Source organism: Corvus cornix, chromosome 27 (genome assembly GCF_000738735.6).
Source record: "Corvus cornix cornix isolate S_Up_H32 chromosome 27, ASM73873v5, whole genome shotgun sequence".
NCBI classification, from domain to species: domain Eukaryota; kingdom Metazoa; phylum Chordata; class Aves; order Passeriformes; family Corvidae; genus Corvus; species Corvus cornix.
Window position 1 is genome coordinate 2,209,760 of NC_046355.1, and position 24,178 is coordinate 2,233,937.

A 24,178-nucleotide genomic window follows, 5' to 3' on the forward strand; every position below is an offset into this window, starting at 1 on the left:
CATTACCTGGACCTGCTGTAACAAAGAACACAGAGACCCTCCTGTAAGAAGCTGCTGCCAGGAGTCTGGTCAACATTCCAGCAGCTACAGACAGGTTCAGCAGCTGCACCTGTACCTGACAGTGATCCAAAGCAGAGGGAACAGTGACATACAGCACCAAGTCACAAAAGAGCCAACTGGTCTCCTCCAAACATTGGCCAAGGCTCGAGGAAGACGTGAAATAGGAAATTCACCTCAACCCCTCACCTGGCTGCAGAATGTTCTGGTCAGTTATCAGTGCAAACACCAGTGCTGCTCCCAGAGCTCAGCACTGCAGGGAACACTGCTGCTCCTGGCAGCTCCTGGCACTAAAATGTCCTTATTCATTCCAGTGCTGATGCCAAGAAGTTCCCCAAGGACAAGAGTTAGTGGGAGTGTTCTCCAGAGACCCAGGAACAGGCTGTCCAGGACATGTTCAATGTTCATATCTGCATGTGGACACTGATATGTGGACACAGAGCCAGGCTGAGATACCAACAGGTGTCTGGAGAAACCGCCAAAAGTCCTCCAGGTCTGGAAAACATTAAATGCAGAAAGGCTGCAGAGAGGAGAGCAGTTCCTTCACTAACAAGGGCCTCACATCACCTGGAGAAGGGCTGGAGATCTGAGAGTTCCCAATTCAGTTTCCCCTCAGGATAGAAACATGAATTCAGCTTTATAAACACATCACAATCCCTCTGCTGGTCCACTCACCATCGATCTCCTGTCCGATGGAAAGGCCGGCCCATTTTCTCTGTAAAACAAGACAAAAATGTCAGAACACCTGTCCTGCAGAACATCTGTCCTCTCAAAGGCAGCCTCCTCACCCAGAGGAGCAGGATTCCTGGGAAAACCTTCAGCAGCAGAAAAAAGGGGCAGAATGGAATATCCCAAACACCCCCAAATTAACAGGAAACAAGTCAAAAACATTGAATAATCCCTTTAAATAATTCTATCTTGTGACCTCAGAAGGTTGTTCTGCCCAACCTCCTTCAGGTTACTGGTCTCCCCACCATCCTGGAGGCAGAAGTTGTGCTGCTGGACAGGGCTTTTTGTCCTTCTGCTAATTTCCTAGCAAAGCCCAGGTTCTGAGCACTCCACAGGTGCCAGAATGGCTGTTACACACCCCGTGGGCATTTTAAAAGCTTGTTCTAATGTGCTCCAAGCTACAATATTACCTGAACCAAGAAAACCAGTAAGAATGAAACTGTTCAAATCCTTTAGGTCCCTTCAAATTCCTTTAAAAAGATTCGTGCTGTACGGAACTGCAGAAGTGGGAAATGGTTTACAAATTATGTGACACAAAAAATCTATAACCTTTACAATTCCACCAGTTCTGGCTTGATGATTGCAAAAATGGGGTTTTCCCAGTGGCTGCTGCTGCATTACAGATTGGCTGCAGTGTGTTCACAGCCCTCATCACAGGCTATGCCACGCTCACAGTCCCTCAGATATCAAATAGGGGCACCAGTCACGGACACGTGTAGGTGTCATTACACACAGCTCCAGGGAGCTCACATTTGAAAAGTTGTAATTTATGGTCATTTGTATTTGCCTTTTTGTCTGGGAGAAGGAACACAATGACTTTGTTCACAAAGTGAACATTTCCCCCTTTACACCCTCTCCAATGTCCACAGAATCTCCTGAGTTGGAAGGAACCACAAAGGATCATTGAGTCCAACTCCTGCCCTGCACAGACACCCCAACAGCCCCACCCTGGGCATCCCTGGCAGCACTGTCCCAATGCTCCTGCAGCTCTGGCAGCCTCGGGGCTGGGACCATTCCCTGGGGAGCCTGGGCAGTGCCCAGCACCCTCTGGGGGAAGATTAGTGAGGATCTTCTCTGAGGCAAGAGATACAGCTCAACTCCCATGTTCACTTGGCTGGTTTCTGCTAAAGGTTTCTCATCACTGTGCAGCAGCTCAGATTTTAAGCTCTCAGGATACAAAATTTGTCACACCAAAGATTACCACAGAGCAAAGATGGTCAAGAACTCCACAAGAATAGTGAATGAACAACAAGCAGATGTTCTGGAGGCCTCAGAGCACAGACATCACCATCCCTGAACAGGAACAGTGAACACGTGCTTGGTGTGAGACTGACTGCAACCATCCAAGGCTCTGGGAAACCCTGGGAATTAACACCCAGCATGAGGAACACCCCAGTGCTCAGAGGGCTGGAACAGCTCTGCTATGGAGACAGGCTGAGGGAATGGGGGTTGTTCAGCCTGGAGAAGGCTCTGGGGGGATCTCATTGTGGCCTTTTGATACCTAAAGAGGACTTAAACCTGGGGACAGACTTTTAAGTAGGGACTGCAGCAATAGTACAAGGGGAAGTGGCTTTAAACTAAAAGGGTGAATTCAGACATTTCATATGGTGAAAATGGTAAAACCCTGGGCCAGGTTGCCCAGAGAGGTTCCAGGGAACATTCAAGGTCATATTGGACAAGGGCTGTGAACAAACTGGTCTAGTGGGAAACGTCCCTGTTCGTTCAGCCTTTAAAGGCCCTGTCGAACCCAAACAGCTCTATAATCCTACAAATCAAGCACTCACCTCCCAAAAACTGCAACATTCCCTACACAGCCCCTTCTCCACAGGGAGCACCAGGCCTCACCCCTTGGCAGAGGGGCTTTCCTGGCTGCACAACAACAACTGCAACATATAAAAATCAACACAGTGACCAGCAGGAGATGCTTATGCTGTTAAAGTCAGTGCACTCAGGTCACTGCTGGGCAGTTTGGGCATCACAAACCACAGCCAGACACTGGTCAACATAACATCCCCTACCCACTCCTCCAGACCGACCCAGTTCCAACAGCACATCAAAAGGCAAAATGTCATCTGGGGGCTTGTGCCAAGACGTGCTGAGGAAAAAAAAACCTTCCTGCATTTGCAGCACAGAGACTGGGCTTTGGAGCAGTCAGTGGCAGGGAGATATGAAAGCACTGAGTCAGAGACAATGATTGCTGCAGGTTCATGGGATGACACTCAGGCTGAGACTTAAAAGCTACAAGCTTCATTTTTTGATTTAGAAGTTAATTATATTCATTATTTATTCTAACCATCACTTAACATCTGATGATGACTTAATTAAGAAAGCCAAGACAAAGGGGTTTTGAGGTTCTTTTATGCATTTCCTTGCACTTTTCATCTAAAAACACTACCAATGACTGAATGTAGTCAATAAAACTTCTGGCAGGTCTTAAAAAACACAGCAAAGAAACCCTGTAAAGCCAAGGGAAAACAGGGAACAATAAAGATTCACAGGGAAGGGCAGATATTGCTTCAGCTTTTCTTTTCAAATCGTTTATTTCTGGTGGATTTTTAAAAGGTTAAATTACACCTTTTCAGGTATCTTTATCCCACCATGCACTAAAAATATATCAAAGTAATGTAAGCACAGTCACTTCAGTTGTAGTACAAGTCTTCTTGAACTTTTGCTGGCAGAAATCAAATTTGCAGCATACATTTACTCCAACTAGAGAACTTATCTTCAATCCTGATCCCAAAAGAGATTTTGCTTATTCTGTAGAAGAGTAGAAAGTCCAACCACGCCGTACCTGGGGCAAGCTGAAGGCGATGCTGCCAGGGATGACCGAGGGGTGGGTTCTCAGTGTGAAGATGTATTTGTGGTTGGGAGAGGTCTTCACCACAACATGCCTAGAAAAGAGATCAGTATTTTACTCTGGTGTGTACCAGGAGGGTTTTGCATTGTTCACAGTGCTGTGAGAGCTCAAAAGAAACACCCAGCTTATCTCTGGGGCTGCACAGGAAAACCACAGCCCGACGCAGGCGCGCAGCAGGGTGACAGAGCCCATCACCCTCGCTGGTACAGTGGCATCTCAAAGCCCAACTGCAAGACTTTGCACCAAAAATTACTATTTACATCCCCCCCAGTAGCCCTTAACTTCAGGACTGCACTGTAGAAATGAGAGAACCAAACCACAACCACAAACTGAGGCTGCTACAGCTAAAAATCAACACCGGTTTCACATCTCAAGCATTAACACCGAAGCATCAGTATCTTACCCCCAACAAGCACTGTCCCCAGCTGTGATGCCAACAAGAAGTAGATGCAAAGCCCATACAGGGATCTGAGTGTATTGTTTAGAAGTTTGACAGCAGGAAATAATGGGAGGAATTTCTGTACAAAAAGTAAAATCACACAGGCCCTGCAGCTGTTCCTCCTGGCACAAGTGACCAACTGATCTTGAACTCAGACAGCATCCGAGTGGCTGGAAAAACAGCATCACAGTGTTGGAAGGAGGGCCAGTGGGAAAGGACCTGGGGGTGCTGATCGACAGCAGCTGAACAGGAGCTGGCGTGTGCCCAGGTGGGCAAAAAGGCCAAGGGCACCTGGCCTGTATCAGAAAGAGTGTGGTCAGCAGGCCCAGGGCAGTGACCGTTCCCTGTGCTGGGCAGTGGTGAGGCCACACCTTGAGCACTCGGGTCAGTTCTGGCTCCTCACTGCAAGGAAGACATTGAGGGGCTGGAGCCTGTCCAGGGAAGGGAACGGAGCTGTGGAAGGGTCTGGAGCACCAGGAGGGAGCTGGGGGGGCTCAGCCTTCTCACTCTCCACAACTCCCTGACAGGAGGGAGCAGCTGGGGGCGGGGTTGGCCTCTGCTCCCAGGGAACAAGGGACAGGACAAGAGGAAATGGCCTCAAGCTGTGCCAGGGGAGGTTTGGATTGAACATCAGGAAGAACATCATGGAAGGGGCTGCCCGGGGAGGTGGTGGAGTGCCCATCCCTGGAGGGGTCCAAGGAATGCCTGGACATGGCACTCAGTGCTCTGGGCTGGGTGACAAGGTGGGGATTGGCCACAGACTTGACTCGATGATCTGGGAGGCCTTTTCCTCAATGATTCTAAGATTCCATTATAGAACAGTTATAAAACCAGAGCAATACAAGCAGTCAGGAGCAGACACAGCAGCAGCCACGGCATGTGCCTGTCTGTCACACTCAGAATTGAAGCTGTCAGCAACAAAGATACTCAAAAGCTGCTTCTAGCTCTCCTCAGACTATGCCTGATAGCTCTTATCATGTGATAGGCAGACAGCTTGCTGGCTCGAGAAAGCAAAACCAAAGGAGGCTGGGATTTGTGTGCTCTGGCAGCAGGGTGATGGTGGAATCAGGGTTCACCTCATCTTCCTCTCCCACTGCTGGCACTGTCACACACTGGGGTACACAAGGCACCAGCTCCATGGGATTTTACCCCTCACCAACCCCACAGTCAGGAAGGGCAGGATGAGCTGTGCTGGCAGCCAAGGCCCACACTCCTGGCCCTCCTCCCTCCCTGCAGTCCATGTTTTCCGTGCACATATGCTCCCTGTACTTTCATTTGCACAGCCAAGCCAGCACCATCCAAGTGAGGATCTGCACTGGCTCCATCCTGTGAGCAGAACAGCTGCAGTCACAGGCAGGAAGGAACTTATGGCCCTTGGAGACAAGAGGAAATGTAGCCCAAACCAGGAGCCATGGCAGCCCAAACCAGGAGCCATGGCCAACTGCCACCTGCAAATCCTTCCCAGGCACTGCTGGCACTTGGTGGCCTGGCAGGGACAGAAGCATTTTCAACACACCAAAGTGACAACAGAGCTCCCAGCTCAGGCAGACACTGAGCTGAGTCCTCACTGATTCTGACCCAAAATCACCCATCAGCTGCCAGGACACCCCTCCCTCTCCTCCTCCTTCTGCCCCAGGCATAAATCCAGGAAACTGGTATAGGTGGTGAAGTTCCATACAAATGTTACAGGGGAGAACAAGGCATTTATTAGTGCTGCATGGCAGCCAGGGAAGATTTATGGAGATTGAAAGACAGCAGATGTCACTCCTGCCTTCAGGTAGGAGGATCCAAGGAATTACAGGCTGGTCAGCCTCACCTTACACCCTAGGGAAGTGACAGAGCAACTAATCCAGGAAGCCAAGCATATTAAAGCACAAGAAAGTGACTGGGAGTCACTCTGAGCATGGATTTAGGAGTGGTCAGCGTGGATTTACAAAGGAAAATCCATCCTGACCAGCACAACGGCTTTCTCCAATGAAATGGTGAGCTCTGGGGCTGAAGGGAGAGCTGGATTTATCCCAGCATTAGCAAACTTTCCACACTCCTGGCACAACCATCCTCAGACACTGCTGTGATACAGACTGGGCAGGGAGGGGGGCTGGAGGCTGAACTGCTGCACTTGGGGCTGCGGCCAACGGCACCAAATCCCACTGCTGGAGAACACTGGGTGTGCAAATCCCACTGCAGGAGAACACTGGGTGTGCAAATCCCACTGCAGGAGAACACTGGGTGTGCAAATCCCACTGCTGGAGAACACTGGGTGTGCAAATCCCACTGCAGGAGATCACTGGGTGTGCAAATCCCACTGCTGGAGAACACTGGGTGTGCAAATCCCACTGCAGGAGAACACTGGGTGTGCAAATCCCACTGCAGGAGAACACTGGGTGTGCAAATCCCACTGCTGGAGAGCACTGGGTGTGCAAATCCCACTGCTGGAGAGCACTGGCCTGTGCTCACCACACATGTGTCCACATGGGGCCAAAACTATTTAACCCCTTCATTCCTGAGCAGCTGAAGGGACAGAGCTCCTCAGCCAGCCCACACGGGACACACCTGGGTGTGCTGCTGCTCAGAGGGACCTTGACAGATCCCATCAAGCTCAATAAGGGAAAATGCGAAGTCCTCCACACAGGGGAACAATCCCATGCACCAGTGCAGGTTGGGGGCCAACTGGGGGCTAAGAAGCCCTGGAATCCAGGTGGACAATGAGCTCAACAGGAGCCAGCAACACATCCCAGCAGCAAAGGTGGGTAACATCCCCTCGAGGTGCATTAGCCAGGAACAGGCTGCACTGGCACAGGCTGCCCACAGAAACTGTGGCTGCCACATCCCTGGGAAGTGTCCAAGGCCAGGTTGGATGGGACTTGGAGTATCCTGAGACAGTAGAAGGTGTCCCTGCCCATGGCAGGGGGTGGCACTGGATGGTCTTCAAGGTCCCCTTGCAGCCCAAACCATTGTATGATTCCATGATTTGGGAGAGCACCAGCAGCAGGGACGAGCAGTGATCCTCCCCAGATGGAACACTGCTCCAAGGACAGCTCATTTCAAACTGAGAGAAAGAGAGAGATAAAGCAGAGAACTGTCCAGGAGGCCAGGACTGAAATCAGGAGTTTTCCAGCACAGAATCACCCTGAGAAATCCAAATTAGTATCGACACACAACAAACTGGAAAGGAAGGTGTGACACTGCAGAGCAAGAGAGAAACACACCTGGAGGCAACACACAAGTTCCAGCTACAATTCTGGAATACTTCATCACAAAATGCACTTGATGAGAACTAACACCTGACAGGAAGCAGCTCATGAGACAGGAAAAGACCCAAAATTAAAGCTTTTTAAAGCCCCAGCGCACACAACGGTGACTTCAACATGTAAAGATTCAGCATCTCTGCAGGAAGAACAAACTCCACCACTGCTGGGCTTCACTTCAAAGACCCAAAATGCAGGAAAATGATAATACTTGGTAAAAATACTGGGGAGGAGTATCCACAAAGACTTCATACCAATTACTGTGCTGGAGTATTCCATTCACCAAAAACATCTCCAGCAAAGCAGAAAGACAGCAGAGCTTGACAACAGACAAAGAGATGCCAGGAAGAAAAAGCAAAGAGGAAAAATGAAAAAAAAAATCAGCTTTCTGAAAGAAAATACTAGGAAAGGTCAAATCCTGACAGGTTCTGTGAGAAAAATCTGCATAAAGCACAGGGACAACCATGTCTCTTCTCAAAGACAGCAGGAGCAGGCAGCTTCCAACAGGCTGTAAGCAACCTAAGTACCACAAATGCTCAAAATAAGGCAATAGCAGAAAAACTAAATGCATTTTCCTACACTGATGTTCACCAGGAATGAGCTCAGAGAGCTCATGGAGACACATGGGGGAAATCTCAACCTCATTAAGAGCTTCAGCTTATACACGAACAAAAGGAACAACGAATCACCAGGGCCTGACAGCTCCCAGAGCTCTCCCAGGCGGAATTGCTGCTCTACTCCACGTGTAAATCCTCGCCTGGAACTGTCAGATCCAATGCGTGTGATGCCAGCTCTTAGGAGGGGCTCCAGGAAACTGGGCCCAGTAAACCGCTGGTAAGTTTGCTGGCCAGGCTGAGCAAACTAAGAGAAACTCCACCAGACATGAATTAACCTGCGAGTGCATCAGTTTTTATGTTGCTGAAGCAGGAGCGGGGCTCCTGTGAGGGAGGGGATGACTCAGGTACCTGTGCGGAGGTGCCAGCAGGGATCTCATCCCATACAGTGCATGTTGGGGAATCCACAGCAATCATTCAGCAAGGGCTCCTCAGGAAACTAAACTGGCCTAGGAGGGATGGGCTTCCCATGAGAAAGATAAGCACAACCAGTTCTTAACACGAACACAAACCTGCCATTCAGACAGCCTGCCCTGACTGCTGTGCCCTCACAGCCTGGCTGCGTTCAGAACTGGTTTCTCTCTCCCAACTGCACTGGGCCTCCTCAAGGTAGAAGCAGGACACAGGACCTCAAGATGGTGCCGCTCCCCAAACCACGACACAGCATACACTGGGATCACACAGCGCGTGGCCTCCTGTGAACTCCTGCGGCACCAAGCACTGACTCATCCCTGCCCAGCTCACGGGGTGCAGAAAGCGAAGCATGAGAAGATGTTCAGCAGCACCCTGGGGCTAAATCATCTCCTTGATGCAAGGGCAAAGCAGAGCCCTTTGTGGAGGTGTGATCAAAAGCCCCCCTGAGCAGGCAGCCGTGGTGAGGGACCCGAGGCAGGGGCAGGAGCTGCAGCCAGGGAGGGCTCCAGGGATCTGCAATGCAGCACCGACTCCAGCCCAGCACTGCCGAACACCGGGAGCTTCCCTGTGCTCCATCTGACACTGCAAAGCCATCTGCAGCATCTGCTCCCAACCAAACACACGCTGCTGGTGTGTGAGCACCAACTGCTAGAACTAAACAGCTCCCAGGAGAATGGGAACAGCCAGAACCACATCCCGGGGCATTGCTTCCTGCAAGCTGCCACAAATGCCAGGAGAGAGGGTTCTGGAAGCGAAAGGAACACAGCCGGCTGCAGGTCTGGCAGCTGGGTCCCTCCAGGACATCCATACCGGAGGAAATTAAAGTTTTTATAATGCATGAGGTACAGTGCTCAGTTCAGGTATTTTTGTAACTCAATTACTTAGGGAAAAAATCTACCTGGGGAAAACCATCCTTTGAAAAGACCAGTGTCTTTTCAAAAAAAGACCAAGCAGACACTTTTGCCTGCTTCTGAGCGTAAAAGTTCTGCTTGCTGGGGGGTGGTTTTGTTTGGTTTTGGCATTTTATACTCAGGTTAGGCTCATAAAATCTCAGTTCAGTTCATCGCTGCAGGGCCAGGACAGGTCCCAGGGCAGCAGAGCTAACTGACAGCACAGAGAGGCAAATCTTAAACACATCCCTGCATCCCTGCAGTTCAGCACCACTGTGTTCTCCATCCTTAGCAGAGTTCACCTGGGGCAGGTATTTTTATCTAAGGCCTGGGCATATGATTCAGTATCTCCTTGAACATTTTTTCCCATTTTTCAAACCCAAGCCCTTCAGCTTTGTGCTGCACATGATATTCCCTTTCAGCTGAAATTAATGACTTCTGTCTACAACCTACATACTAAAATCTGCCAGAGCTTCCCTAAAGCTGCAGCAAAGCAAGGAAACTGAGTATGTGAATTGGCTTCTTGTAATATAAAACCCTTCTGTGTGGGCTGAGCTGAAAAATTCATGTGTTTTCCACCTAACAGAAGTAAATCCCAGAGTCAGGTTCTATAAGCCACCCCAGAACTGCAATTAAAGAATCCAACTTGTTGTGCCCACACTCTGGCTGCTTCTCCCTTTTGTTCTTGTGCATGAAAACCCCGAGAACAAGAGAGAGTCCTCCTGGCTCTGCTCAGCACTCCCATATCATGTGGAAGTGAGAAGATGCCCTGAGTAATGCAACAAAATGATAAAAACGTTTTTGAAATAGTTCAAATATTCTCACTATGTAACAGGAACAAAAGCAAAACCAAAACAAACAAAAATGATCACAGGCAGTCCTTAACTAAAATGATTCTATTAGTTAAGCAGATGCAGTTCCCGAGAAAGAAACGCTACAGAGAAACTGTCACCCTTCTTCCAGCACCTCCTATTTCCAGAAAGAGCCACATTTAAAGTTCTGATCTCTAAAGACACAAGTTTTCTTAATCAAACTGCTGTGTTCAGCTTTCCAAACCTGAAATGTCATTCCCCCTCCATCCGAATTTTGAAAACAATTCCTTTTTGGTTAAAAGCTGAAAGAGCAACAGTGCACACTTACTGCCCAGACTGGAAGTCCTTCTCGTTCACCACAGCACAGTTGGTTAAGGACAGCTCATCCGTGGGACATCTCGCTGCTTGCATAGGCTACAAGAAAGAGGAGGGAAAAAGTCAAATAAAATTCTGATTTTCCTTTACTAAGCCAAGCCTCAAGTCTTCTGCAAAACCACAAAGCACAAAACAGGTCTTGTGAGTCCTGGCACACTCTGAGAGCCCACTGGGATCAACCAGCTCCTCTTCCAGGTTTCTCCAAACACTTCCATGGGTCACAGGTACGTGTATCCTAAAGCTCAGCATTTTGGGCCTATCATGTACTTTGTATTTTCCACCCTACCTACATAAATCCGTTAAAATTACCTGGGAGGAAGCTTGCAAGGCAAACACTGTTAACTTGCAAGTGAACCCTGGCACTCTGAAGCTTCCCTGAATGTTGCCACAAGGCAGCAGTAACCTGCATTCCCTGGAAGGTATTTCCTGCCCAGTGACAGGACACTGGGATATTCTGAAAGCTGCTAAGGGAAAGCAGCAGTTCCCCTGCAGCCCTGGGTAACCCTGTTTCATCGTGCTGGGCGGGGTCAGAGACCATGAAGGGAGAAAGGGTGGGATAAAGACGTGACCTTCCCTGTTCCCTGAACATCACTCAGAAAACTGAAATTTCAGCATATCCGTTCTGCATAAACCCCTTCACCCAGTGCAGTGCAGGGCAGCACTAAGAGTCCACAGGAAGGTTTAACCTCAGCCAGCTGCTATCCAACCCCACAACCCCTTTGTACCACTTCTCAAAAGAAATATCACATGTGAATATTTTCTACTCTGTAGGAAACATCCCAGATCCGTAACACAGAGAAGAAAATTAGGTAAAATAGTTAATTCCAGCCTATCACTATGAAAAAAAATACTGCAACAAATTTTGTGGGGGAGTTCTCCCCCTCTATTTTCTAATGTCAGAGGACCAATCTTATTTCAAGAGTATCTGTTCATTTTTGTCCCTTCTACTGTTACTCATCAATCAGCAATTAAAAACTGAAATAGCAGCACTCCCAGCCCAGGCTGCCCATCCCCATCACGAGGCAGGATGGAGCACGGGGGAAGCACAGCAGAGGGACCTCAGCCCCATGCTACACCCTCACCCCACCTGCTCCTGCAGAATTATACCACAAAACAATGGCTGAACGATGAAAATTGGGATCAAAATGCCTCCAGAAGTGGAGAAAGGGATGGAAAAGGCAGGATGTTTCTATCATTAGCTATGGACTGAAGAAATTTCATTTGGGGAAAAGCTTAACTTGCCCCCCAAGGTGTCATTTTCAGAATCAAAGCACAGCCACCTCGGTCAGATACAAATTTGCAGGTAGCGCAACAGAAACTATTTGACACTGTCAGCCTATTGCTAAAAGCAATTCAGGATGGATTTTCTCTTAAGACACCCTTAAATCCCAACAGCAAGCACAGGAAACGCACTGATCCCAACACACACAGTTAAATCATTTCCCAGGAGTTATTGTCCTGCTCAGCCTTCCTCCCCCAGCCCCTCTGGGACAAGAGTCAGAGAAATTCCCCCCGGTGTGCCCTGCAGCCAGCCTGCTCTAAAGCTCAGATCAACTTTTATGGCACAATGTGATTTGTCTCAAGTACTTGCTATCTAGAAAAGGACCAATTCATTACTTTTACTGAATAATGCTCAATTGCCCTTGACATATGTGACAACCAAAAAAGATTCCATTTTCAGACCAGAAGCAGATTTATCTACCTGAATGCTGAGTGTGATAAAAGACTCAAATGTTCCTGTAATAAAATGTATGACATCGGTGGATTTATGAGATACACAATCTGTCTGCTGAGGCCCCTTGGCCTGGGGCACTTCACAGCAAACATTCACCATTTTATCACTTCTCCCATCTGCAGGGCACGGTTTTGGGAAGGACGCGCCCTGATAAAACGCATTACAGGGGATATTTCTGGAGAAAAGTGGACATGGAGCTCCTGGATTAAGCCTTTTTACAGCACTAGTCCTCAGCTGCATTTTTAATCCTCAGTGACAAACTGCTTCCTACACGCAGCGAGCGCCCGGCCAAGCCGCCGTTGCTGTCTGCACTTGGAACACTGTGCTTTAGGAAATGCAGGAATAGCAAGGAATGCATTCCAAATCCAGCAACAACTGCTCCCTTTGCAAGCTCTGCAGCAGAGGAGAGATGATGGCAAAACACCCTTGGGTGTCTGACACGTGAAATAACGTGGCTGTTGCAGCAGCAGCACCAACCATGCCAGCCATCCCAGAGCCCAGCTCCTCCTCCTGGGCTGTCTGGCAGGAGCCCATTTCTCCCTGGCAATGACCAACATTTCAGGCAACATCTCTGCTCCCAGCCCTCCAGTACACACCGTCCTCAAGCTCCAAGATTTTGCAGCTCTTCAGAACATTATCTATATTCTGAAAAAGTTTTAACATCACACAGCTGCAAGACAGGGGTGTCACTCCCGGGCATGGAGCTCCACAGGGGTGCAAGGGACAGCTTGAGGGAATCTGGTCACAGAAGAGGTGATGATTAAACTGGAAATCACCCAGGAGGAACACACTGTTGTGGGGAGCTGCAGGGGCTTCCTCTTACCTGCCCTCCCCACAGAGCTCATATCCCAGCGCTGCTGCTCACAGGGATGGATCCCTGTCTCTGTCAAGCAGCTGAGCTGTCACAGCCAGGACAGGGGCACAGGCTGCTCCTGAGGAAGCTTTCCTGGCATAAATGCAGCAGTGCAGGGCTGGAACACATGGCTGGCATATGGCAGTGGTGCTACTGTCAGGAACACTTCAAGCTCTTGCATTTTGGGTTGCAGCTTCCCAGGACAGCAGCACAAGGAGTCCCAGAACCTGCCCCTCTCCCTTCTCTGCCACCCCACGCCACTGCCGCCACTTACACACCACATCAGGGGCAGAAAAATCCTTGTGAGTGTTCCTAGGAATCTCAAAGTAGGTTTACACAAACTAATTCTTAGCAAACTGGCAGATTACTGCTGGCAACCAGACAAGACACAGCTCTAACAAGCCAGAGAGCAGCTCCTGCAGGTGACAGCAGGGTGACGTGCCGCAGTCACCCCCTGGCGCTGCCAGGCTGGAGGTGACCCACACACCCTCACAGGTTACTGTTACACCCACGTCCACAACATAGATACATTTGGCCTAAAGAAGGTAAATTAGGGTTAAATTAGGCAAAAGAACTTCCCTGCCTGCAGGTATTGTTCTGGTTTACGCAAAGAGGAGACTCCAAGGACAGTGAAGTCCTAAGGAGGTGACTGCACACTGCTGAAGCATTCCCAGCTACAGCATCCATCATCCAGCATCAGCCAGGCAGCACCTGCTATTAAACCCAGGTCTGGGCAGAGGCCTGCTCCATCATCCCTTCTGTTTGCCAAGAGAAAAACAAGACCATACGATACACTGATAAATCTCACTCAGAGACAAACGTGAAGGACCCCACCTCTGGGTTTGTGACAAAGCAGTAACATTGCCTCAAAACCCAGGAGGCTCAATGACATTGGCATATTTTATTTTTACAAAGAAAAGTTGCCCTGAAGAACAAACAGCTACATAATAGAAACAATCACCATAACATCTGATCTTTCAGAGATTTTTTTTCCAAAGCCGCAAGGACTCCTTTTCCTCCACCGAAAATAAGAAACTCACTTGTTCACAAAACCACAGAATAGTTGGGGTTGGAAGGACCCTCTGGAGATCATTCAGTCCAAGCCCCTGCCAAAGCCCAGAAAGTGGTGCTGCTATTTGGATATTTTCATACAGACATAAACCACACTTGTTGTGTTTTGTCAATTCACCTCTTGTGAATCATGAAGGCTGATGGCAGAGGAAGCCAAGGAAAAACATGTTTCTCCCCACAGAGATAAGGTGGTGGCAATGACTGAAGTGCTCTGCTGTCAGCTGGTACTGAGAAGAGCTGAAACATTAAGTGCCAAGGTGGAGATGCTCCTCATCCAGGACATCTGAACTCATTTCATTTCCTAATGCTGAGCAAGAGATTATGAAACAGCCTCTAAAGCTGAGGCTGGTTTTGTTCTGTGCCCTGTTTTCACATGGTTTGTACAGAACAAATATTGTTCAAGTATTGTATGTTTTAAATTCTCCTTTGGGTAAAACAGACACAGATACAAATCCCATGTATATGCAGGTGCACAGAGATGGAATTTCTGGCACACAGGTGTTGGCAGAGGAGTGTTAGGAAATGTGACAACTCTGGGTACCAGACATTTCCATTTCCCCAGCAGAGCCCACTGCCAGCTGCACTGAGATGGGGCTCCCGCTCCAAAAAGCACCCAAGCTTTCCTGTAACAGCTGTTGGGCACCAAAGTCTCTCCAAGCCCAGAGCCTCATCACCCAAAGAGGGCAGAGAACCACCTGTGCAGGTGTAATTCCTGGGAAGCAGTTTAGCCCACACTCCCTAGAGCCCGAGCAGAGGCGACTCTGCAGGAACCACGGCTGCCTCCAAGTCAAACACTCACTCACCACTACGAGTCTCAAATAAAATGAAGTATAAATACTGACAGGAAGAATTATGATGTCAGAGGAGCTCTGACAATAAACAGGGAACTGAGATGATGAATCATAGATCCTACACATTATCCAGGAGTAAGCTCCTGACAGAAACCAGACACACACAAAGCCCTGCCTTTTGCCTTTATCTACAGATCCAGGGGACACCAAGATCCCAGATGGACATTAACACCTCTGGCTGCACACAGGTGACAACCAGCAGCTGCAGCAGGAGGAGGAGCTGCAGAGCTGGCTCAGCACCAGCCTGCGAGAAGGAGACCAACCAAGCTCCCAGCACAGGGAAGCCCAAGGACTGAGTCTGCTCTCTACATCCACACACACACCATGGAGCTGAGCAACAACTCAACACTGAAGGACAGAAAAAATGGGCATAAAACAGCAACACCAGCAGAGCTCCTGGCTGGCAGGTAAGAATGGATTTCTGACCTGGAGGGGAAGCTGGCTCTGTCACAGAGGGCAACAGTAAAGACAAAACCAAGGCTCCTCGAAAGAACAATTCAGTAATATTTGTAAAAGGAATGACAACATGCTGTCACCATCAGGGACCAGACTCAGGAACACAAGTTGTCCTAAATGCTGTGGTTCTAAACAATTTTTTAAATTAACTAAGGACATTTAGTAGCTTGCACAGGGCTTTCCTGCACATGTCAAAAAATACTGAATAAAGCTTCCATATTTCTGCAGCCACAAGAGGAAATCAACCTACAAGGAACTTTTTGGACCAGCAGGGCTGGCCAGACAGGCCTTTCCAGACCTGCAGCGGCTGTGCTGGCAGGATAAGCTGCTGTCCCTGGAACACACAGCCCTGACTCCCTGCTCAGGCCTGGCCATTCCACCTGCTCCACTTGACCTCTATTTGTTTGCTGGAAGCTTTTACTCTCCTCAGGAAGGAGCTGCATTCTCTCTCGATAACAAACTCAGAAACATCATTTTTCTTCTCCTAATAAAGAGGAACACATTGGGAAGCTAAAATCTCAGAACTAATATTCACATTTTTGACAAAGCCTGGGAACACTGAGTGAGCCACCACCAAGGCAGCTTTACTGCAGAGTCCAGAGAACTCTGGATGAGATGGATCCCTCCTTCCCACGCCCCCCGAGCCACTCCCACGCTGTGAATCACCTCCCGTGATCGTGATCGTGCTGTGCCACGGCCACCCCTGCAACGCAGAAACCCAAACAGCTCAGAGGAGAGAGGGAAGAGCTCCCATCAGCACCTCCTGCATCACCCAGGGCTGGAAATGAAACAGGGAATGTTTTCCCTGTGTTGTCCTCACCTGGCAGGAGAGCTCTGCCCCAGCACAGACGGGCAGCAGGAGACACCAGACACTCTTCACTGGGCACCCTTTATCAGACACTCAACGCATCTCCCAGTTTCTCTCTCTGAGATCAGCCCTGTGCTCCCTGGGCCTGAGTCCGGAAATTACTGCCCATCCTGGCACTCCAGAGCCACTTTATCAGGGCAGAAGGGTGTCTCCCACAATTAAATTATTACTGGGTTTTACTGCTGCTTCCCTTTGTTTGCAAAGTTCAGATGAACTCAGATCTGCAAGGGCAGCTCCGTCACTCCAACGCTGTTCACCTGCGGTTAAGGAGGTGCTCACAGCTTTGGGAATCTGGCTCTGCTATTGCCAATATTTGCCAACATCAGGAAAAAGACAATTTACAGTCCCAAGAACAAAGAGTTCCAAGGGTTTGCCTGATCCACCAGAGCAGAAAAATCAGGAGTGCTAAAGGAGAGCTTCTTCAAGCAGAGCATCTACAGCCGAATTGCACGGGTTGCTCTGCCCAAAGATGTCCTTCTCCAGATCAGCTCTTTACAACATGATCAGTAAGAGATTTTAGGAAATACACCTGTACCTGAGCTGCTGTGCCTCAGAACCAGGGAGCTGCTCTCTGACTGTTCAGTGGGAACAGCAGCTCCGCCTTCCCATTAAGCAATAATGACCCAGGATATGTGCATTTGTAATTAATACATCCATTTTTTGAGTGGATGTTGCCTCACATTCCTTCCTCAAGCCAGGATGATCACCAATTTAATTACAGGGAATTGTTGTTTGTTGTGTTTCATCTAAACATCTTTAAAAAATGCCAAGGGAATGAACCACCACCCCACCAGAATAAGTTGTGGGCCTGGGATGCAGGTCACAGAATTTTGCCACATGAGCAGTGAGGACACCTCACGGATGCAGATTTCATCCATTTATTTAGAAAAGTTACCCAACGGCAACAGGGACAATGTGAATATATGTCAATGTTAAAAACATCCCCCTTGGAATCTGCCCAGTGAAAGCCCAGGATGCTGCTGTCCCTGAGGATTTACAACTCACACCAGCACTGACATAGGCAGCACCCGGCACTGAACTTCCCCTGACTCTGATGTACCAAACAGCACCCAGTCACCAGCAGCTTAAGATGCAGCAGCTTGCAAATATTGCTCTATTTTTGACAGAAAGAGCACATGACCCAACTCCAGGGCATCAATTATTCCAGATTTTTTGATAGAAGGTCATTGCTTTACTGTGTCCCAGGAGAGCAGAGAAAAGTGTTAAATCTTTTCATACTGCAAACCTCTGACCTCCCTGAGGGCAGGATCTGCCTGCACAGGAAGGAGCAGAGCAGCAGGGCAGGAGTGCCTGAGGAACTGGATATCCAGCCTTGGTTTATGAGCAGCAGCACAATCAGCTGGCTCAGACACAGTTCCAGGGCACTGCGCCGGAAGCTCTTCCATTAATTTTAGCAACTGGGTTTCTTGTTTGGCTTTTTCTGTTCACAGACCCTCTCCAACACAGCTCTCTAATTTCTGGGGGGTCCAAAACCTTCTAGAGATGGTCAATATGGGAATTTCATCACAAAACTCTGGTCTATGCCAGAGAGCCTCCCTGATGTGAGACAGCATCCTGAACACATCCTGCAGAGCCCCCAGGCTCAACCTCATCCCTTCCAAAAGCCACTGCAGTTACCAAGATCTCTGTCCCACTGCTCAGGGGTGTCACTGCACCAGCTCTCCCTAAAGCTCATCCCCTCCTGCACTTGTAAGGGCACCTGGACATGTCCACCAACCCTGGATCAAAAAAAGATCACTCCATGACATGGGGACCTACATTTTAGTTGTTTTCATGTAAAAAAAGGAATCAGTGGTGATTTCATTGCACTGAAACCACGTTCTGCCTGGTGGGTAATTCAGCAAAACAGAAGTGCCACTACTTTCTAGGGACTGCTTTTCTGTGGACTCAAGCAGATCTGATTTAATGACAGAACTTCTTCCAAATTCAGTCAGGGTTTTTCCTGAGCCTCCTGAATGACCTCTGTGCTCTGAGACAGAGAACCCAGAACAGGAGGGGAAAAGAGAAGATCTTGCTGTGCTCTGGGGAAAAAAAAATTTAAAAGCAAAACTTAAGAAATTCACAATTTAAATGATCCTAAAAAAGATTCTCTGACTTTTTAAAAATACTTTTTTCTACTAAAGAAACCACTATTAACTAAGTTTAATTATTCTGGCAGGTCCACATAATAGAAGAGGTGTGGCACACCAGCACCCCAAAAACTGGAGATGGAGAGGCAGCACTGACATCTCCCTTTGGCAGTGACTCTTTAAGCACAAGCTTAGGACACACTGCTTCTGCAGCACTGAGCCAAGCAACAAATTAATCAAAGATGACAGGGCCAGATATCCCATGCCCACAAACATTCACATGGCCATTAGAATTTTATTCTAAACAATTTTAGAGTTTTTAACAAACTATGTGGCTTTATTTTAAATAATTCAGCAAGGCAGAAGTCCTGAAAGCAGGCCACAAGTTGATTTGTGATGATTTCACAGGACAGTTACGAGGTTGCAGAAGTGATCAGAGAAACAGAGATTCAGATTGAGTTTTCTCCCATTTCCCTGAAACATTGCTAAAAACCCATTTCTTCGTATTACGCATTAGGAAATACTAAAAAAAAACTAAGTGACGACAGCAGGATCAGTACCAGGCTGCAAGAAGGAACTAAGTTGATTCACAAACGTTTCTTTAGTTGCCTGACAACGCCTGCATCTCTGAAGGCTGGTTCCATATGTTATCAGAAATCACCTTACAGCTTTAACCCATAAACATAAAGCCCAGCCCCCATTATTTCAAAGTCCCTACCAAACTATCCAACCTAAAACCACTCTGTCTAGATTTTAAGTATTTGTAAATAATTCAAGCAAATAATAAGCCAAATGTTATTCATTGAAAGTGCTGTTTCAAGTATATTATATAGATTAAATATTAGGAAGGAATTCTTCCCTGTGAGGGTGGGGAGGCCCCGGCACAGGGTACCCAGAGCAGCTGTGGCTGCCCCATCCCTGGAAGCATCCAAGGCCAGGCTGGATGGGGCTTGGAGCAGCCTGGGATAGTGGAAGGTGTCCCTGCTTGTGGCAGGGGATAGCACTGAGTGGACTTCAAGGTCCTTCCAACCCAAACCATTCCACGATTCTGTGATGGCTGCAAGAAGCACAAGAGAGCAGGGTTAGGCCAGCAATGCCTTTGGCAGCACAGAACACCAAGGGACTCTCTCCTTCCCCACCTTCCCACTCCTGCTGCACCTCTGGATTGGACACTTGGTGTCACCAGATGCCAGCAGGACCCTGTGCTCAGTCTCAGGCTCTCGACAGGAGTGACAGCACCACTCTGCAGGGTCAGGCACCATCCAGTACCTGAGTGAATCCAAAACCATTTCCAACCCAACACAAGGGGAGTCTCCTCTGAGGAGCCAACAGGGCAGAGTCTGCTCTCACTGGGCTAAAGGCAATACCACCCTAAAGGAGCCCCAAACAGCAGATGAACAAAAATGGATCTGTTACACCAGTAACACCCCCTGAAACAGCCATTATTTCTAACAAGTTCAGCCATCACAAATCTCATATTCCTTAAAGAAAAGCACAGCAATGTCTCTGCTGGGGGATCCTCACCAACATCCATATGAGCACCCTACCCACACAGCTGCCCTGGGGAGCAGCAGCCCTGCTGCCAGAGGAGCCAGCAGCACCCTGACCTGCTCCCTATCCCACCCCAGTCCCATGGAGCTCTCCAGCCTGTGCAGACACAGGCAGAAATGCAGCTTGTGCTGAATCTACAGCTTCACACTCACTGGAACAAGGCACAGAAATTATCTGGCCTTTCTAGATCCCTTTGGGAACTAATTCCTGATGTAGCTCAAATCAATTAGTTACAGACAGTGCCAGTGAACTTCCAGGGGTCCACTTGGTACAAGGAATCCATAACCAGGCACAGACACAGCAGCTTCCCACCATTCCCTCTCCTGCAGATGCCTCACTGCTCTGCCTGCGTGCCTAATGATTCCCATGCAGAGATACAGAATAAATCATTACAGAAACAGTCATTATTCCAAATCATCATAAACTGTTTTTCCTGTAAACCTCAATCACCACTAATCACCGTCTCTTCCTTGCCATGGAGAGACCCAGTGCAATTAGGGGAGCAGAGTAACACACCTGAAACAGCATCTCACAATTAATCAGATTTGGCTTATCATTCACCTGAATTATTCAAAATGTTACTGGAAGTTTAAATATTTTGTTTCTCTTGTAAACCAGGACAGCCCTTCATTTCTCCCTGTGAGACTGCACACGCACAAATCGAATCACATGAGTCCAATAAAAGAGATTAAGCTCTAAATGGCATCGCAGGACAGATTTTCAGGGCAGGAGGAGTCACTGAAGCTCCTCTTCCCATCCTCCAGGTTGAAGCACCCGTTAAAAACGCCGACAACAGAGCAGCACCAGTGTTCCAGCATCAGACTCACCTGTTGCGCCTGGAGATATCACACACCTCCATCCTCCCACCATCTGCTCCGTATTTACACCGACACAGCTCCGGTGTCGCAGCCCGAGCGGATGCTGCTGCCTGCTCTCCCTGCTCCCCATCCTCCCCAGCACTGCTGCTGTCCCACGGGCCAGCTGGAAGGAGCAGGCAGCTCCCTTGGTAACTCACATGGAAAGCATTCGAAGGATCAGATCCAGCTTGGGGAGGGAGATGGAACACTCAGCTTAAGGACTCTCTTCACAGCATTAAATAACCTGATAACTCTGCAACAACTGCATTTGTAGGCAAATCATGAAAACACTGAATACTAAGAAGCTTCCTGGTAACCCAAGGAGAGCATCACCCATCCAACTGCCAGATTACGAGGCAACTAAGCATCAATCTTTCCTTTAAACTCACATAAATCCCCTTTTCCTCCACCAGGCTTCCAAGCTGGTCAAATAAAGGCACATTTTCTCAGGTTTTTAGTAGCAGAAAAGCTTAAAGCAGAAGAACAAAGTTGAAGTTGATCCTTCTCCTTCCTCCCCACATCCCCAGTCACCCCAGTCCCAGCACTCAGAGCATGCATGAGGGTGTTCCCTGAGGACACAGCTGGGAGGGTTCAGGGGAGCAGGGGGCAAGGCAGGACCACTGCAGCTGGGTTGATTTAGGCCCAGGGAGTTTCAGAACCACATCCAGTGTGGGTAAAACAATCTTACCACTGGCCAGAGCACTGGGCTCCTGTTCTGGGCAACAGAAAGCTGAAAAAAGCCAGTCAAGGCTCACAGATCTCCCTGGGTTATTGCAAAGGGTGAGATGAAGAAAAAAGGTGCAAGGAAGGAGGTGAGACCAAGAATCTGGAGCAGGGACAGAGGAAAAGCTCTTAACGAGAAACAGACCATAAAACATGGGGTTTTTCTCAATTACTCAGCACATTTCAGGGGTGGCACTGGAGCACCTGCGATGCACAGCACGTCACAGGCCACATTCCTCACCCCTGCTCTGCACCACAGCACTGCACCAGGTGCCCTCCATCCACCAGCCCAGCACAACACAAAAAACACTTGGAAAACCAATTCCCCAGGATTTCAAACACTGAATCACTTGGCCTAGAGACAAGATTCCAGCCAAAGGCAAGCACTAATGAAAAATGTGACTTTCTCAGGCTGCTACCCAGCAAAGCATGACTGAGCTCCTGGCAAAGAGCAGAGCAATCCAAACACATCCTGCAGCACCTGGACACCTGAAAAGAGGGGATATACAGGCACCACAAGAAGGGATTTCACAGACGAGGCTGTTTCTTCACATATTAAAGCCTTCCTGGCCACTTGCTGATGTGATCTATCACTAAAAAGGGATTTTTTTTATTTTTTTAATTAATACAGAATAAAACCACCGCACAACACTTAAGGTGTTTCCACGCAACAAAAGGTGGATCCACATTATAAAACAGCACCTGGCTGGTTTCCACAGGAGAAAAATCTCCCTCTATCCCACAATACCAAGGGGTCACCAGGGCCTCACAGCACCTTTATGGGACCCTAAAACCGTGCTGCACACCCCATGGAGACAGGGGCACCCCAGCCCCACGGAGGCCCCACATCCCAAAATTCTGCCCCACATCCCAGAGCACCAAGGCATCACCCCCTGTCACAGCATCCCTAAAGGTCCCTGCCCCACAGCCCACAGGGTTGACCCCACAGGACTGTGGGATGACCAGAGTCTCACAGCACCCCGGGACACCCTAAATCCTGACAGCAGCACCAAGACATCCCTGGGCTTCACTGCACCCTCAGGGGCCCCACAATCCTACCCCATACCACAGGGAGAGGGGGCACCCCAACTCCTGAAGGAGCCCTAGACGCTCATCCCACAGCACCGAGGGGTCACCACAGCCTCAGAGCACCCCCAGTATACGCCAAACACAGCTCTGCACCCCACAAGGCCACTGCAACCTCACAGCACCCTTAGGGAACCCTAAAACCTGCCTCACACTCGCATGGAGAGGGGTGACCCTGGACTCACAGTGCTCCTGAGGGAACCCCCAGTCCTGTCCCACCCGGGTCTCACAGCACTCCTGGGGGACCCTAAAATCCTGCCCCACAGGGAGACGGGTCACCCTTGCCCCGGCTCCTGAAGGAACCCCAGTCCTGTCCCACATGCCACATCAGCAAGGGGCCACCTCAGCCTCTCGAAACCTCTGGGGAACACAGAGAGAGGGATCACCCCGGAGTCCCCAACACCACTGGGGGATCTCCACAGCCTCGCAGGACCCTCAGGAACAGCCACACCGCTGGGGGTGAGGGGGTCACCACAGCCTCACAGCACTCCCGAGGGACCCCCCAGGACTGAACGGCCTCCTGGCAGCGGGGCTGCGAGAAGCTCCCAAAGGCCCGGCCGCGCAGGGAGGAGCAGGAGCGGAGGAGGGGGCAGGGGATGGGCGATAGCGGCCGGTCCGCGTCCCCCCCACTTACCCGCCCCGCCATGTTGCCGCAGCGCCGACCGACGGGCCCTCCCCACGGCCGCCAGGGGGCGGCGCAGCGCAGGCGCCGCGGAGCGCCGGGGCGGGGCCTCGGAGGCCACGCCCCGTGCGCGACTGGGGCTTCCCATTGGCCGCTCTGCCCGCCGCTCAAGGCACTGACGGTCGCGTCACGGAACCGCCCGCCCTGCGGCCCGGCGGTGAGGGGCGGGGCGTTGTGCTGTCAGTCTTCGGGAGCGCTGCGGGGATTGGTCGGTGAGGCGGGGTGGGCGGGGCCGAGGGCCCCGGGCGGCCCCCGGTGCTGCCGGGGCTCTGAGGGCGCCGTGCGCGGGGTCAGGGTGGGACACGGGCGGTGCCCGGCCGGGAACGCGATGGCAACCTGGAGGGGGCCCGGCGGGGCTCAGCTGGTCCCGGTCCCGGTCCCGGTCCCGGTCCCGCGGTGCAGCGGGATGGGCCGAGCGCCGCGGTGTGAGGGTGAGCAGGGCCGGGCCGCCAGGCGATCCCTGCTTTAATTCTTTTAAATTATTTATTTCGATCTTAATGTAGTTTTGATTAAATGTTAGTAATTTTTATAGTAATTGTTAATGATTTTGCAGTGATTTTAATGATAATATTATATATTGTATAGCATATAGTATGTTATAATGTAGTATTAATACATGATGATATAATTTTATATGTTATATAAAAATAATATTAATTTAATAATCTTTTTTAAATTTTTACATATTTTTTAAAAATTTAATTCTGCTTTAATTTAATTTTTAATCTGGTTTTGGTTCTGTTCCTGCTCCAAAGAGGCTGCACAGCAGCTGTTGTAAAACCAGGCATCGTGGTCTCCTTTGATGACATCCAATGGCTTAACTGTTTGCCTGACAGGACTTCCTGTTCAGCACCATCTGGCTGACACTAATGGCTATTTATATATTTGTGATAAGAATTCCAGGTGTGTGTGTGCCTGAG

General features: G+C 49.4%; 1 protein-coding gene across 2 annotated transcripts in view; it reads right to left on the bottom strand.

Annotated features, from left to right (window-relative positions):
- Positions 1–23,292, bottom strand: part of NSF (N-ethylmaleimide sensitive factor, vesicle fusing ATPase) — a 74,938-nt gene extending 51,646 nt beyond the window's left edge. For both annotated transcript variants that reach the window (XM_039565666.1, XM_039565667.1), the window contains exons 1-4: positions 23,211–23,292; positions 10,389–10,474; positions 3,578–3,677; positions 733–772 (exon numbers count right to left, since the gene is read on the bottom strand). In XM_039565666.1, coding sequence (XP_039421600.1) covers positions 733–772; positions 3,578–3,677; positions 10,389–10,474; positions 23,211–23,222 — 238 coding nt within the window. In that variant the 5' untranslated portion in view covers positions 23,223–23,292. The remainder of the gene's footprint in view (positions 1–732; positions 773–3,577; positions 3,678–10,388; positions 10,475–23,210) is intronic.
- Between the last annotated feature and the right edge of the window lie 886 nt (positions 23,293–24,178).